The following is a 14544-nucleotide window of genomic DNA, read 5'->3' as shown; positions in this document are numbered from 1 at the left end:
CACGGCAGATGGGCCAAACCCGATTCGCACAGAGGGTGTTGGCATCACGACGTTCCCCATTTCCTTCGGGGCGAGTCTGTTCTGGAGATACGTTGATTGTCGTATTTTCTTTTTTTTTTTTTTTTCAACGTTTATTTATTTTTGGGACAGAGAGAGACAGAGCATGAACGGGGGAGGGGCAGAGAGAGAGGGAGACACAGAATCGGAAACAGGCTCCAGGCTCCGAGCCATCAGCCCAGAGCCCGACGCGGGGCTCGAACTCACGGACCGCGAGATCGTGACCTGGCTGAAGTCGGACGCTTAACCGACTGCGCCACCCAGGCGCCCCGATTGTCGTATTTTCACAGGACCTTTAAGAGCCATAGCACGGCCATGCGTGTTTGCTTCCTCACTTTTATATGTCTATGATGTCATCCAGAGGAATAAATCTAAAATGAAGTTTTGACTTCTCTCTATGCCTCCTTCTGCTTAACACAACCCTTCACCTGTTAGGGAGACTGGCGAGCTTTGCGGTCCTTATCAGTATCTTTCCACTCGCACTTTGCTACGAGAGCTGTAAAGTACGGAGGGATTTTCAGCTTCAAGACTTCTGGAGCCCGCATCATCCACACATATTACGGTCCATCATTTCTTCGCATACAGCAAGCTTCCACAACTGAGATGTGCTCCTCAGAGACCTGCCCACACAGGCACCGGGCTGTTGCCCTCCACAGTGTGCTGTTTCCAGGGGCTTGTCCACAGAGCCCTTCTGGCTTCTGTTGCATGTTAGACGTGACAGACCAGGCTTCTGGGAACTGTAACACACCCAGTGAGCGATGAGCTGTTTACAAATTGTAAACACACAGCCGTTTCCTTCCAAACCAGAAGAACAGAGGAAACTCCTTTCTATCCAAACTATCCATCTTGAAAGTGACACTCCTTAATTGCCAGCGCCCCTTCCCACCAAATACCATCACAGGCGACTGTGGAAGATGAAAGCACGTCAGGGCCCCTTGGCAGAGTTTCCTCAGGAGATGGGCACATTCCCGTCTTTTGCCTGTCTCTGATGCACCGACCAGGATGTGGTCTGGGGTCTGTCATACATTTATTGTCTGGAGGGGGGATTGTTGTAAAATGACATCACTATAGCCTCTTGTTCCTTCTAGTTGTCAGACGTCCGTGGGGGTGACCCGTATTAGAAGCCAAATGAGACTGCACGATTTTGTCTCCCTTTGTGTGGGGGGGAGGAGAGGGGGGGCTTTCAGAAATAACCTAGAACCTTCAGGTGACTAGTTTTTTGGCTTTTAGGAAACTAAAGGTACAGACTAAACTTTGAAGAGAGGAAATCTTTCTCTCTTATTCCTGATGGCCCACGCGAGAAATTGCTTGTTACAAGTATAGTTTGCTGGGGACCCCTGAACAAACAGAGAATGGCTAAGTTCAGCCAACAGCAATCAGCTGACATTTCCGATTTCTATTAGATTCCATATGTGGAATTCTTCTATGTGGACCTTATTTGTACGGATGGATTACAATGAAAATTGCATTAATTTTCTGCACAGTAAAGGTCAGTAATTGAAGCATGAACCAAGAAACTATTGTGTAAAATGCTGTATCCCGTACTTAGGAAAGGTCACGCAAAGCAATAATATCTTGTTTTCGTTGCGGAAGGTATAAATACTTGCATTAGAGTTTCTTTCTTTTTCCAGCCCAACAAATGCTTACATAGAATATTCAGCAGTTACTATTAACATCAGCAAGAAGAAATCATAAGGGCATGTAACAATAAGAAAACCCAAAAACACACACACACATACACAAAAACAACCAAAACCCTGTCTGTTGCTATCATAAAGAATCTGTGCTGTGATGTCTGCACTGTGAGTTGGTGTGCTTGTAACTATGCTTGTCAGAAATAGGACTTGAATGATTTGTTCTAGAATTATCGATGAGTGAACAATTGTCTTACAGTGTTTGGCGGGGGGGGGGACGGGACATCGCTGTTGCGTGTCGTAACGGGTGAAAAACAGATATGGATGTTTTTAAGAAACTAAACATCTGGGGGCACCTGGGTGGCTCAGTCGGTTAAGTGTCTGACTTCAGCTCAGGTCATGATCTCACAGCTCATGAGTTCGAGCCCCACATCGGGCTCTGTGCTGACAAGCTCAGAGCCTGGAGCCTGCTTCCGATTCTGTGTTTCCCTGTCTCCCTCCTGCTCACACTCTGTCTCTGTCTCTCTCAAAAATAAACATTAAAAAACTTTTTTCAAAAAAAATATAACTATAGGGGTGCCTGGGTGGTCAGTCGGTTGAGTGTCCAACTCTTGATTTCGGCTCAGGTCATGATCCCAGGGTCATGGAATTGAGCCCTGCATTGGGCTCCACATGACCATGGAACCAGCTTGGGAGTCTCTCTCCCTCTGCCCCTCTCCCCTGCTCGCTCTCTCTCTCTCTCTCCCTCTCTCTCTAAAATAAAAATAAAATTAAAAAAACTAAAAAGTAAACATCTAATACATTTTTATGGATCCGTTGTAGACCATTTTACCATGTAAGGATGCAAATGGATATGATATCTCTACCCTCTCTTCACAAATTAGGATGTCGTCATTAAAATTTAAGTCCATTTTAAACCATCAGTTTTGGTGTTTAACATGGTTTCCAGGGGCGCCTGGGTGGCGCAGTCGTTAAGCGTCCGACTTCAGCCAGGTCGCGATCTCGCGGTCCGGGAGTTCGAGCCCCCGCGTCGGGCTCTGGGCTGATGGCTCGGAGCCTGGAGCCCGTTTCCGATTCTGTGTCTCCCTCTCTCTCTGCCCCTCCCCCGTTCATGCTCTGTCTCTCTCTGTCCCAAAAAATAAATAAACGTTGAAAAAAAAATTTTTTTTAAAAAAATAACATGGTTTCCATTCTCCAAACTGATTCGTCCACTCATCCCAGGCAGAGCCTTCTTTTTATTATTATTATTATTTTTTAATGTGTATTTATTTATTTATTTATTTATTTATTTTTAATGTGTATTTATTTTTGAGAGAGAGAGAGACAGAGTGTGAGCAGGGGAGGGGCAGAGAGGGAAGGAGACACAGAATCAGAAGCAGGCTCCAGGCTACCCGCTGTCAGCACAGAGCCCGATGCGGGGCTCGAACTCAGAAGCTGTGAGATCATGACCTGAGTCCAAGTCGGACACTTAACCAACTGAGCCACCCAGGCGCCCCCCAGGCAGAACCTTCTTAAGTAGAGAAGCATGTGGCATACATATTTCAATGCTGGCATTGAACCTGCACAGTCCTTCGGATGAGCGGGCTAGGCCCACTATGCCCCATTCATTATGTTTTCTTATTCTAGACAGAAAAAAAAAGATCTATCTCATCCCAACTATAGTACTTCCTAAAGGGGAGACCGTCATGCTTGGAGGAAGTTTATTTTACAATCTCACAGCGAGAGTAGTTTCGCTTGGGATTCCTTTGCGCCTTCTTATGAATGCTCCAAACACAGAAAATTAGTTTGATTAGTGATTTTTTTTATCCTAGTGACAGAACAGTGGTACTTTGAAATGATAAAGCATGGCATTTTTAAGAAAATCCAAAGTCAGACAGTATCTTTGAAAGGTTAGCAACAGTTTAATACACACACATACCCACACTTTCAGGGCATATGCGATTTATACGCGGGGCAAATTGCAGAGGACCTGTTTAAGATGATTTTCAGGGAAATAAAGTCAATGGTTGCTCTAATTTAACTCCTTTTAATTTGATTTAATGTGATTTTTAGTGATGAAGTGATTTAATTGCTACCATTTCTACCAGACCATCTTACTTTCAAGACTTTAATATTAAAATGGATTCCAGCCAAATCTTAATTATCAGTTTACGCATGTTTTGAATGAGAAGGGATTGGCTTCCCTATTTCCAGCAGTCTTTTCTCCGACACACTGACTTGCTCAGATTTTTCTTTTAAAAATCAAACCCCCCATTCTTCATTACTTTTTGAGGTCATCCAGAAATGTCATTAATCTGATCTTTTTTCTTAAAAAAAATTAATGTTTATTTTTGAGAGAGAGAGAGAGAGAGAGAGAGACAGAGTGTGAGCGGGGGAGGGGCAGAGAGAGAGGGAGACACAGAATCGGAAGCAGGCTCCACGCTCTGAGCTGTCAGCACAGAGCCCGACGCGGGGCTCGAACTCACGAACCACGAGATCGTGACCTGAGCCGAAGTCGGACGCTTAACCGACTGAGCCGCCCAGGCGCCCCTGATCTGACCTTTTGAAGCATTACTCATCACACTACTATCAGTCTCCCTAATATTCCTAGTGCTTATGTATTTTCTATGTGATTTCTACTGTAAGGATTATACTTGCTCGGGATGTTATTCCCAATATTGTGAAATATGCTAGACTGTAAATTAGATGGATTGTCTATCCTTCTAATACCTTATGTGCTCTAACAGAATGAAGTCAGAGACGCTGTCTTTATGGACTACTGTGTCTGGATATTTAATTTCTCATTGCCTAAAATTATTACATCATGCTAATTAGAGTACACTGGACATTGTGTCTCAGTCATCCACCAGCCATTGTTTTTCTGAGGATAGTAGCTGTTCCTCGGCTTTCCTAATGAAACCCCATCTGTTTTTGTGGTTTGCCCTAAATCCGGACTATCCAGTCAGTTTACAAGATAATTGATAGCAAGGCGAATATATCTCTCTTTTCCTCAAGGAAAAAGTAATAATTTCTAGGAAGCAATAAATGACACAAAAGTAATAATATTATTTCGAGTAAGTATTAGTTAAATAATTATATTTATACAAATATGAATAGGGGCACCTGGATGGCTCAGGTTAAGCATCCAACTCTTGATTTCAGCTCAGGTCCTGCTCTCATGGTTCGTGGGTTCAAGCCCTGCATCGGGCTCTGTGCTGACAGCTTGGAGCCTGGAACCTGCTTGCGATTCTGTCTCTCCCTCTCTCTCTGCCCCTCCCCTGTCCGCGCACACTCGTGTGCTCTCTCTCTCTCTCTCTCTCTCTCAAAATAAATAAGTCAACTTTAAAAGATGATACTGGTAGAGTGTTTACAATGTGCAGACTGTGTTTATGTATTTGAGCCCATTCAGTACTCAGACCATGACATTTGGTATTAATTCCCCCATCTACAAATTAAGAGAAATTTTAACTAGATAGGATAGTAACACAAATCCAGTGCTTCTGACCTAAATCAGGTTTATTTTTGACCCTGCCACACGGTCAGGCAGGAAACCTGTCATTAATGTATCGGTTCATTTTTCTGCGTTGTTTTACATTTATGGAGTGTTCTCTCCCATGTCGAGCCCCTGTCGGTACAAAGATTGAAACTATAAACGCGGCGCTCTAAGTAAATAATCAGTATAGTGCGATGGCTTCTTTCATTAACGTTGGCACGTTATGTCGGGCAGTGAAGCAAAATCAAGGCACCCACACAGCAAAATCAACAACTGCCAAGCATTGTGTTTCCCTACAGTAGTGACAGAAGGCTGCCTCAGTACTTCTAGAAAACCACTAGCCCTGTTTGCCTTGGGATGGTATTCGTGGCGTCCGTCCGTTGCCTCGGAGCAGCTTCATGAAATAAATCTGCCTGAGCTCCACATTCCAAATCGTCATTTTAGACTGTTGCCGACTGTTCCTTTGTGTCTTATCAACACCTTACTCTTTTTTTTTTTTAATTTTTTTTTTTTTAACGTTTATTTATTTTTGGGACAGAGAGAGACAGAGCATGAACGGGGGAGGGGCAGAGAGAGAGGGAGACACAGAATCGGAAACAGGCTCCAGGCTCCGAGCCATCAGCCCAGAGCCCGACGCGGGGCTCGAACTCACGGACCGCGAGATCGTGACCTGGCTGAAGTCGGACGCTTAACCGACTGCGCCACCCAGGCGCCCCATCAACACCTACTCTTGATGATGTTCATCCTTTTACTTTCTCCGGCATGGGGTTCTTTTCACACGCCAAAGAAACGTGTTGGTAGATCCCAGTCAGCGTGGAGGCACTTTGTGTAATGAACAGACATCTCCCCAGTGAAACAGCATACACCTTGGAGTTGACTGTGTGCGTGCGCGAGTTCACACACGTTTGTGCCCGTGCACGCACATGCACTCGACATCTCCTGGGAAGAAATCCTAAAGACAGTTCCCAGTGCAGTAAGCCAGACTTCCCAAAGAATAATTTTTAATCTCCTGTATCAGAAATATTGCTTCTTATTCTTTGTTATGACAGATGCTGAGGGTTTTTTTTTTTTTTTTCTTTTTCATGCTAAATGCCACTCAGTCTGTTTCTGGTGTTTATAATTCTCCAAGCTTTCAAATTACAGGCTTTTAATATTCCACAGGATGAAACAGACCAAATATACTCCCGTGGAAAGTCCAAAGTTATATTTTTGTGCCTCTGCTCTAGATGGCTGCAATTATTGGAAAGATCTTGAGATGGAATTTTGCATTGATCGCTTTTGGGAATGCTTCCCATCCTGTGACACATACTACTCAGTTTTTAAACATGTTAGAAGGATTTTTTTTTCTGACATGGTCAATTTTCAGGACTATCTCCCTGGTTTGGCTTAGGTAATTAATAGAGAAATGAGGATTTTTTTTTTCCCCAACATCAGAACATGTGGGAGAGATTTAACGTAACACACTGATTATATAATTAATTCTGAGTTGTAAATTCATTTTGATGGTGTGAATTCTCTCCCAGAGGCTCAAAGCTAGTTTATTGCACCTACAGGGCCATAGTCATTGGAGACGTGAATTTGCCTCCTGATTTATTTTTGGTTTTGCTTTGAAAGGAAGCACATGATTTGTCCTGAATTCAACTGATGACAGAACTTAGCCAAAGGACTTCGGTTTTGCTTTTTTACCGTGGAAAAATGGCAATCTTACATTCATCTCCATATGATAATACACATTTTTAGGTTACACGCTTGGCATTTTTCTTACCATGAGCGCCGCTCTTTCTTTATAGGGCATAAGAAAACAGAGGAACCTTATGAAATTTGAATTCTGTGTCTGGAAAGTTCCATGCTCTCATCTCTTCCATCATATTGTGACACGGGCTTTGTCATAGAGGAGACCCTAAATCATACGAGTTGACTTGCGCCTCCCTGATTTTTCAAGTTTGTAGTAAGAAATACAATCCGTTCTTTCTCAGATGTAGGGATGGCAGAGTCAAGTGCGTGTGGAGACACAGTTATTTGGTGCATTTGCTTAACGACACTAGTGGCCACTGCTGTTTTTATTACGCATTTCCCTCTATAAATCAGAAGCCTCTGCTGTTAGGGGAACATACAAGCACATGCGATAACCGTTCTGTCTTTCTGAATGAGTCTCTGTTACTCTTCCCAGGCGATTTGGTAGCAGCAGCAGCTATAATGTTGTGTTTGCTAAACTGTTATCACCGCATTCCGTGGTTCAATCTGAGACGTGTAAATAAAGCCAGCATGACGCGGATAAAACCGCCAGATGATCTTTTGTACAACGCAGGGCAACGTGAGCAGACTTATCTTGGAAGACCACTGCTTTCGAAACTCTAAATCACCTTCGTATTCTTTCAACCAGACCAGAGGTTTCACATTCTTTTCTCTCTTTGCATTCTTGAAGGGAAGGGGCTTCGGTTTAGGAAGTACCTGGAGTGCACCACGTGCTTTACATACTTTATGATGTGAATGATATTTAATTCTTCAAACACTCAATCAGGAAAGGATGAGCCTTTCCCTTTTTCCAGACAGCAAAGTCGGGACTCAGGAGGAGTGAGGAGTTCGCCGTGATGGCAAACCGAGTAGATGACAAGACAGAGTCAAACCCAGTTCGTTCTGACCAGAGCCTGTTAGTTTACATAAGGTGCAGGTCTGGGTCGAGCTGGGAAGTCTCATGGTTTGTTTGTTTTTTCTTCCGACTTATTACCGGTTGGCACCAACAGCCCCTGGGTACCTGAGCTCTTAAATACAAGAATGGAAAGAAATATTTTCAAAAGGCATTATTTAACATACACTCGCGTGAGTATTGAGCAAAATCGTGCTGGAAAGGAAGAGTAGGTGGAAATACGTAACGGAACAAGGTGTCTCCAAATTATATATTCTACAGTAAGGAAAGAGAACAGGCAGCCATAGACATCATAGAAACAAATGTCAAAGAGAACAAATGCGTGCCGAATGCCTACCTTGCGAAACGTCTGCCAGTCACTTAAGGGGCTTCTTGTGATGGGGACACACTTGCTCTGGAGCGAAGTTCTGGACTGGAATCATTCCTCTGTCACGTGTCCTTTCCTTGCCCAGAAAATTTCCATTTACCGTTTTCCCCCCATCTGCGCAGGCGTTGACCGGAGAGCTCACAGACACCGCGTTAAATCCAGCAACTAACCAGGCATAAACCCATCTATTTTCCTGGGCTTTTCAGGGCCTGCCCCACTAACACCTAGCTTTAAGGGAAGGCTTTTGGATGGTCACTGAGAACACAAGATGCTCTCAGTTGGGTCCATCCCTTCTTATCTCAAGCAGTGGAGGAGAAGCATCTGATGCTTCTCCTCGAATCGGCCACGTGGCATAGCAGCCTGTCGCGGCATGGCGATGGCCAAATCTGTTAAGGTGCGTAAAGCCTCCACCCTGCCAGTTCAGAGTGGTGAGTGGGAAAGAGGACAGATTACGGGGTGAGTGTATGTTGAATATATGCAGAATTTAAACAGTTCTATGGATAAGAGAATAAAAAACAGTCTGAACACATTGATCATAGTGTTTTGTTTCGCTCATTCCAATGAGTAAATCTGCGCTTAAAGCTTTTGTTTTTAACTGTTGGGTAAAGGACTTTGAATGAGTGGATAATAAATTCAGAGTGCACGTTTAGGAAACAGTCAAGGAATGATCCCCGCTTTGTCGAGATACTTGTTGATGTGCTAACTAAATAGATGTGTGTTTACATTTCTTGTCTATCCTCTGGGGCCATGACCATATCTCTTAAGTTTACAAGTAGGTAGACTTAAGTTACAAATCTGCTAAAGAGGCCTCAACAGTAGTTACTTCAAGAAGACCCTTTCTGGAAACATGGTTTTATTCAGGCAGCTGAAAACCTCTCTGTGGAGTATGACTTTTCTTTTAGATCAGATGACTGTTCCACATTTATTGATTTTGCATCCCAAGGTTTCACTGAACACGTATGAAAAATGGCAAGCCGGCTGTTCATATGTTGACTCGGGTAGCACCAACACATAAAAAACCTTGTGCAGCGTCAGATAATGGTGGTCTTTTCTGGATGACATCAAATGACTCAGAATATCAAATAAGTTCATTCTAAAATTGTTTTTATTTTTTTTATCCAATATATGGAGCCAAAATCAAGCTTTTGCTAGTTAGCTTAACAATGACGGAATCTCTGACATCAGGAACGCCATTGTAAACTTAGTTGAAACACTGAGCATCGGGGCTTATTGAATTTGGTAGCGACAATATGAATGCAAACTTTGATGAAGGACAGCATCATGGCCAATAAGATATTCTTGCAAAATGAGGGAATCTATGAGACAGAAGTGTACTTGGGATCGGCCGCAGTGCCCTGATTTTCCATGATTGTGTACAGACAAGTGATAATGTGCCATCGATTGAATTAGAAGCTGTAGTGTCCACATTTATCAGTATTAATTTTTTTTAATGTTTATTCTTGAGAGAAAGAGAGAGAGACAGAGCATGAGCGGGGGAAGGGCAGAGCTAGAGAGAGAGAGACATAGAACCTGAAGCAGGCTCCAGGTTCCGAGCCATCAGCACAGATCCCCAGGCGGAGCTCGAACTCACAAGCCATGAGATCATGACCTGAGCCGAAGTCAGATGCTTAACCAACTGAGCCACCCAGGCGCCCCTATAAATATTTTTATATATACGGTGTTGAGTAGCAACAACAGAGTTTTTCATGACAAGGATATGTCAGATATAAAAAATGTACTTCAGTGTGGCAATGTGCACTCTGTTTTTGCTGTTGATCATCAATCTGATTTTAGGAATCCTTGAACCTTTAAAGAGCTCTTAGTCAACCTACACATTTTCCAGAGCTATTGAACTCTTGTGCAAAAAGAAATCTCTACAGTTTTTGTTGAATCTGGGTCATAATCAGTTGGCAATTTTTAATCGAAATCTTCAGTGATTGAATGGCAAGTCACTTCATCTCTGAAAGCTGCTAGTGAGTGGAAGTGAATTTTTTAAAAAGCTAGCAAAAAAGACACTGCCACTTTTTTTAAATTTTTTTACAAGAACAAGGAATATTCGGCACAAAGTAATCGATGAGGTCAAATGCTTTGTGCTATTCAGTGTTAAAATTCTGAAGTTTTCCTTTGGGATGTCTCAATTTGTGGGAAAAAAAATCTTTTGATGTTTAATAGAATAAATATATATCTTACCAAAGAATGGAGGGAAATTGAGAAGCCACTTATTTTTCACTATGCATTTTGTTAAACGTTGAGAAGAATCATGGAGACAATTTACTTGAAGTTTTATCTTGAAAAGATGTTTGACAGAGAATGTTCATACGAACGGATATAAAATATTTGGGCTGAAATATATGCAGATCTCAATACTTAAAAATTAAAATTGATAATGATTTTCTCCATGTAACACATTTTTTGGTGTGAGATTTCAAGGTACCTCAGTGCCTGCAGAGAGAGTATTGTTGTAATTAAAATTATGATCCACAGTAGAGTCAATTAAAGGTGTCAATTTAATGGCTGTTAAGTGCAACTCTGAAGATGATTAAGAACAATTTTACGAAATATATAAAAAGATGGCATTAAGAAGTACATTCTTTTGACAAGTACCCTGACCTGGGACTATAAATAGATATAACCAGGAAACCAGTTACATATATGAATGTGTAGCACAAATAATCATTTTTTATGTATCATTTAAAAATGTTCAGATAACATAAATACATTGCTTTTAATATACAAAATACGCTTTTTAAAATATTTGAAGGGCTGTATTTATAAGAATAAAATGGAATAGTTATGTGGGTCCATCAATATGATAAAACCAAGTCGACGGTTGATAAGTATTTCAAAGATGATATAATTCTGATTACTTTTAAAAGTATACAGATTTGGTTGATAAATTACTCTCCTTTTAGCTGAGACATGGTGGGACTCTTTAACCTTGTCTTCGAATATTAAATAGGCAAACTAAAACATCGAATTCGTGAAAACGTAAAAGGACGTTGTGACAATCATTTGTTATTTAGGTTTACTAACTTCTACTTTCTTCACAACCAGAAGAAAGGTTTTGCATTTAGGTTTTTCGTAGGGAGGGGAGAAACAAAAAACAGTCAGCTGAACTTAGGACACTTTTATGAAGTTGAGCTGCATGGAAATTTGAATCCTTTTCCAAGAAATTGTTTTGACCCAAAGCCTATGCTGCTGAAAAGAGGAAGCTACTTTTGCCCTTTGGGTCAGATTCCCTGGTGCTTTCAAATTCTTCTTTGTAAACACGAATACTTGTGTCGCAGACAGAGATGGGTTTTCACCATTGTGCCCGTTAATAGATGTTGTGGATTGCTGAGCATAAATTAGGTTGCTCTGGCAACATATCTAATTTTTAATGCAAGCTGCTTGAAGAATTAGAGAGTAAGGGAAATAAGGAATTTAAAGAGGGGATGAAAAAAGGAAAAATGTCTTGCAAGTTTGATGTACCGAGAGGACACGAGCCCACCTTCTTCTTCTATACAGAATTCTCGGATTAAGGAGGTCAGCCCGGATGGTAAGAGATTCTTCAAACCATCCCGGCACCACCCCCTTTACCATAGAGGGGCTGACAGTGGTACATTCTCACCTCTACCCTCTGTGTGGTCTGTTTTGGCCACACGTGGCTTCAGAAACCAGGACAGGTGCAAGAAGGGAAGTGCTTTTTGACATTTCTGCCATATTGGTGCTTTCACCCGCCATCTCTAACTGGGTGGTGGGTTCTCTCTTCCCACCCAAATTGTGTCCAGTTTGATGGAAAAGAGAATACAAGAGGAGAGCGAAATATTTTCTTTCACTTCAGGAAGGTTATTCTTAAAATGGTCTCTTCAATTTAGAAGGTTTTGCTCCATAATTTCGCAGAATTCTAACTCCAGTAGAATTCTAGATAGAGAGAAATGAAAAGCTTTGTTAGATTTATTTGAGGTTTTGCGTTAGATGTAGTGGCTGCAGTGACCCTGATAGGCAAAAGCCAAGAGGACACGCACTAAATCCCGGTCACGATAGAGTTCCCAGGAAGCTAGATTATAATATCAGAAAATAAGAAATTGTGTAAAAATACCACTGTTTAGAGACTAGTCTTTTCTCCAACATTTGAGTAATTTCCAAATTCTTTTTGTAAGCATTAACTGCCTAACATGGTAAAACACATTTGAGATTTTCTTTTTTTTTATTTAAAAAAAATTTTTTAACGTTTATTTATTTTTGATGGAGAGAAAGAGAGAGAGAGAGCGTGAGTGGGGGAGGGGCAGAGAAAGAGGGAGACACAGAATCTGAAATGGGCTCCAAGCTCTGAGCTGTCAGCACAAAGCCCGATGCGGGGCCCGAACTCCCAAACTTCGAGATCATGGCCTGAGCCCAAGTCTGACGCTTAACTGAAGTCTGACCTGAGGCACCCAGGTCTTGAGATTTTCTAGAAGCAAAGTAAGGATACTATTCTTAGAAGGCTGAATTCTCTTTCATGTGAAGAACGGGAGACTGGGGAAGATGAACTTGTATTTGCGTCTAATTCTATAAAGGAAAAGCCAGTCGATCGTTGGGCAGCCTCCACAGGGATAACCTGTGTAGGATGCAGTCTCTGGCAGTGACTTTGTCTGCCTCCAGCGGCCTATTGTGTTTCTGAGGCGGTTGCCAAAGGATGACTGAAATGTTCATCGGATTTACAGTGGGTTTAAAACACAACAAAAAATGTAATAGAGTTTGACAAAGAAGCCGCAGGAGTAGGAGACGCATCATCGTCTGGAGTTCTCATATACCATGTTGTCACCTGCTGAAAATGTTTCTGAAGGATTGTGAGGGGACATGGGGAAGGGGAGCCGGCAGGTGAGCTTGTGAAGCCAGACAGGACGTCGGGCTCAGCCAAATGGAAGGAGCTGCGAGTTCTCTGGCAGAAACAGCAGCTTCCACAGAGAAATGAAGCTCTTGGTTCTGTGGAGTTTCCACACAACATGGCCTCATACTGAGGTGGCAACTGAGGCACGCTGTGAATGGTTGTATCTGAATGAGTGGGCCGCAGTTCCTTGGAGTCAATAAATATTTAAGTTGTGAACGATAGGATTCCTCCCTTGGAGTCACTCTGTGGATGAGTACCTTGTTATTGTAACACGGCATAGAGATTTCTGTTGTGGGACAATAAAAAGAAAACGTGACCAAGTTAAGTCTTGCCTTTATGTTTCCTAGGAATCCGAGAAAAAGGGGTTAATTGAAAGAATCTATATGGTACAGGATATTGTTTCAACTGTTCAAAACATCTTGGAGGAAATAGCTTCTTTTGGAGAAAGAATTAAAAAGTAAGTTCTACGTTCGTGCTGTGTTTGAAATGGAGCTGCCATCCATAAGGACGGTGGGGGTAAGAGGGCGGGGGGGGGATCAATAAATGCAAAAAACAAAAAACAAAAGGTAACAGTGTTTGGGGCAAGTCCTATTTATGTTTGTTGGTTTGTTCTTTGGGCTTGTCCGCTTTACAGTTGGGCAGTGCCTCAGAACTGGGGTGACGATATGGCCAATTCACACCAATTGCCCTGCCATGATTATCTCCCTCTCAAAATATCTTGGTTTGGGTGATAAATTAAAGATTTTTTTTTTTATTTAAAAAAAAATTTTTTTTAATGTTTATTTTTGAGACAGAGAGAGACAGAGCATGAATGGGGGAGGGTCAGAGAGAGAGGGAGACACAGAATCCGAAGCAGACTCCAGGCTCCGAGCCATCAGCACAGAGCCCGATGCGGGGCTCAAACCCATGGACCATGAGATCATGACCTGAGCTGAAGTCGGACGCTTAACCGACTGAGCCACCCAGGCGCCCCAAGATTTTTTTTTTAAAGAAGAGTATCCTAATCAGAAATTAAAAAGGAAGGAAATATGCTCTAAAGTTACCTTTTTCAACGAAAACATAGACCACAGTGAATGCCTCGAGTCGTTTTTTTCTCAACGTATCAAAGGGTGGTACATAGCTAACAGACTTTCTTTATAAGGGGCAATGAGTAAATATTTTCATCTTGGTGGACCGTAACGACTCAATTCTGCTAAGTATGAAATCAGGCATCATTGACACCTAAATGAACGGGTATGAAATGTGTTCTAACAAAACTTTATTTACAAACGCAGGTGGCAGGCCAGAGTTGACTGATATCCAACCCGTAGCTGTCACTTCCTACCTTAGGGCACAAGGACTAAATACCCAATAGAGTCTCAGTTGAGAAAGACTCCTTCTGTGATTCTTGTTTGTTTTGTTTTAAGCATCATGAACTCTGTATAACCTGGTCTTCATTTGGGACCAATGAACAGAGCAATTTTTAATTTTCTTGGCTTTTAAATTGTAAACTTATTTCCTCTTTTAAATCCAGAA

At 42.1% G+C, this 14544-nt stretch overlaps 1 protein-coding gene across 4 annotated transcripts in view; it reads left to right on the top strand.

Moving 5' to 3' along the window:
* Positions 1–14544, top strand: part of MCTP2 (multiple C2 and transmembrane domain containing 2) — a 238519-nt gene that overhangs the window by 208609 nt on the left and 15366 nt on the right. For all 4 annotated transcript variants that reach the window (XR_006963408.1, XM_047086646.1, XM_047086644.1 and 1 more), the window contains one exon: positions 13377–13486. Coding sequence is in view for 3 of the 4 variants with exons in the window: in XM_047086646.1 (XP_046942602.1) it covers positions 13377–13486 (110 nt within the window). In the remaining variant the exon portion in view is untranslated. The remainder of the gene's footprint in view (positions 1–13376; positions 13487–14544) is intronic.

Source organism: Lynx rufus, unplaced genomic scaffold, assembly GCF_022079265.1.
Source record: "Lynx rufus isolate CCGP_SWC_20201006 ecotype Redwood Valley unplaced genomic scaffold, mLynRuf1.p SCAF_21, whole genome shotgun sequence".
Taxonomy (NCBI): Eukaryota; Metazoa; Chordata; class Mammalia; order Carnivora; family Felidae; genus Lynx; species Lynx rufus.
This window is presented reverse-complemented; position numbering and strand designations above follow the sequence as displayed.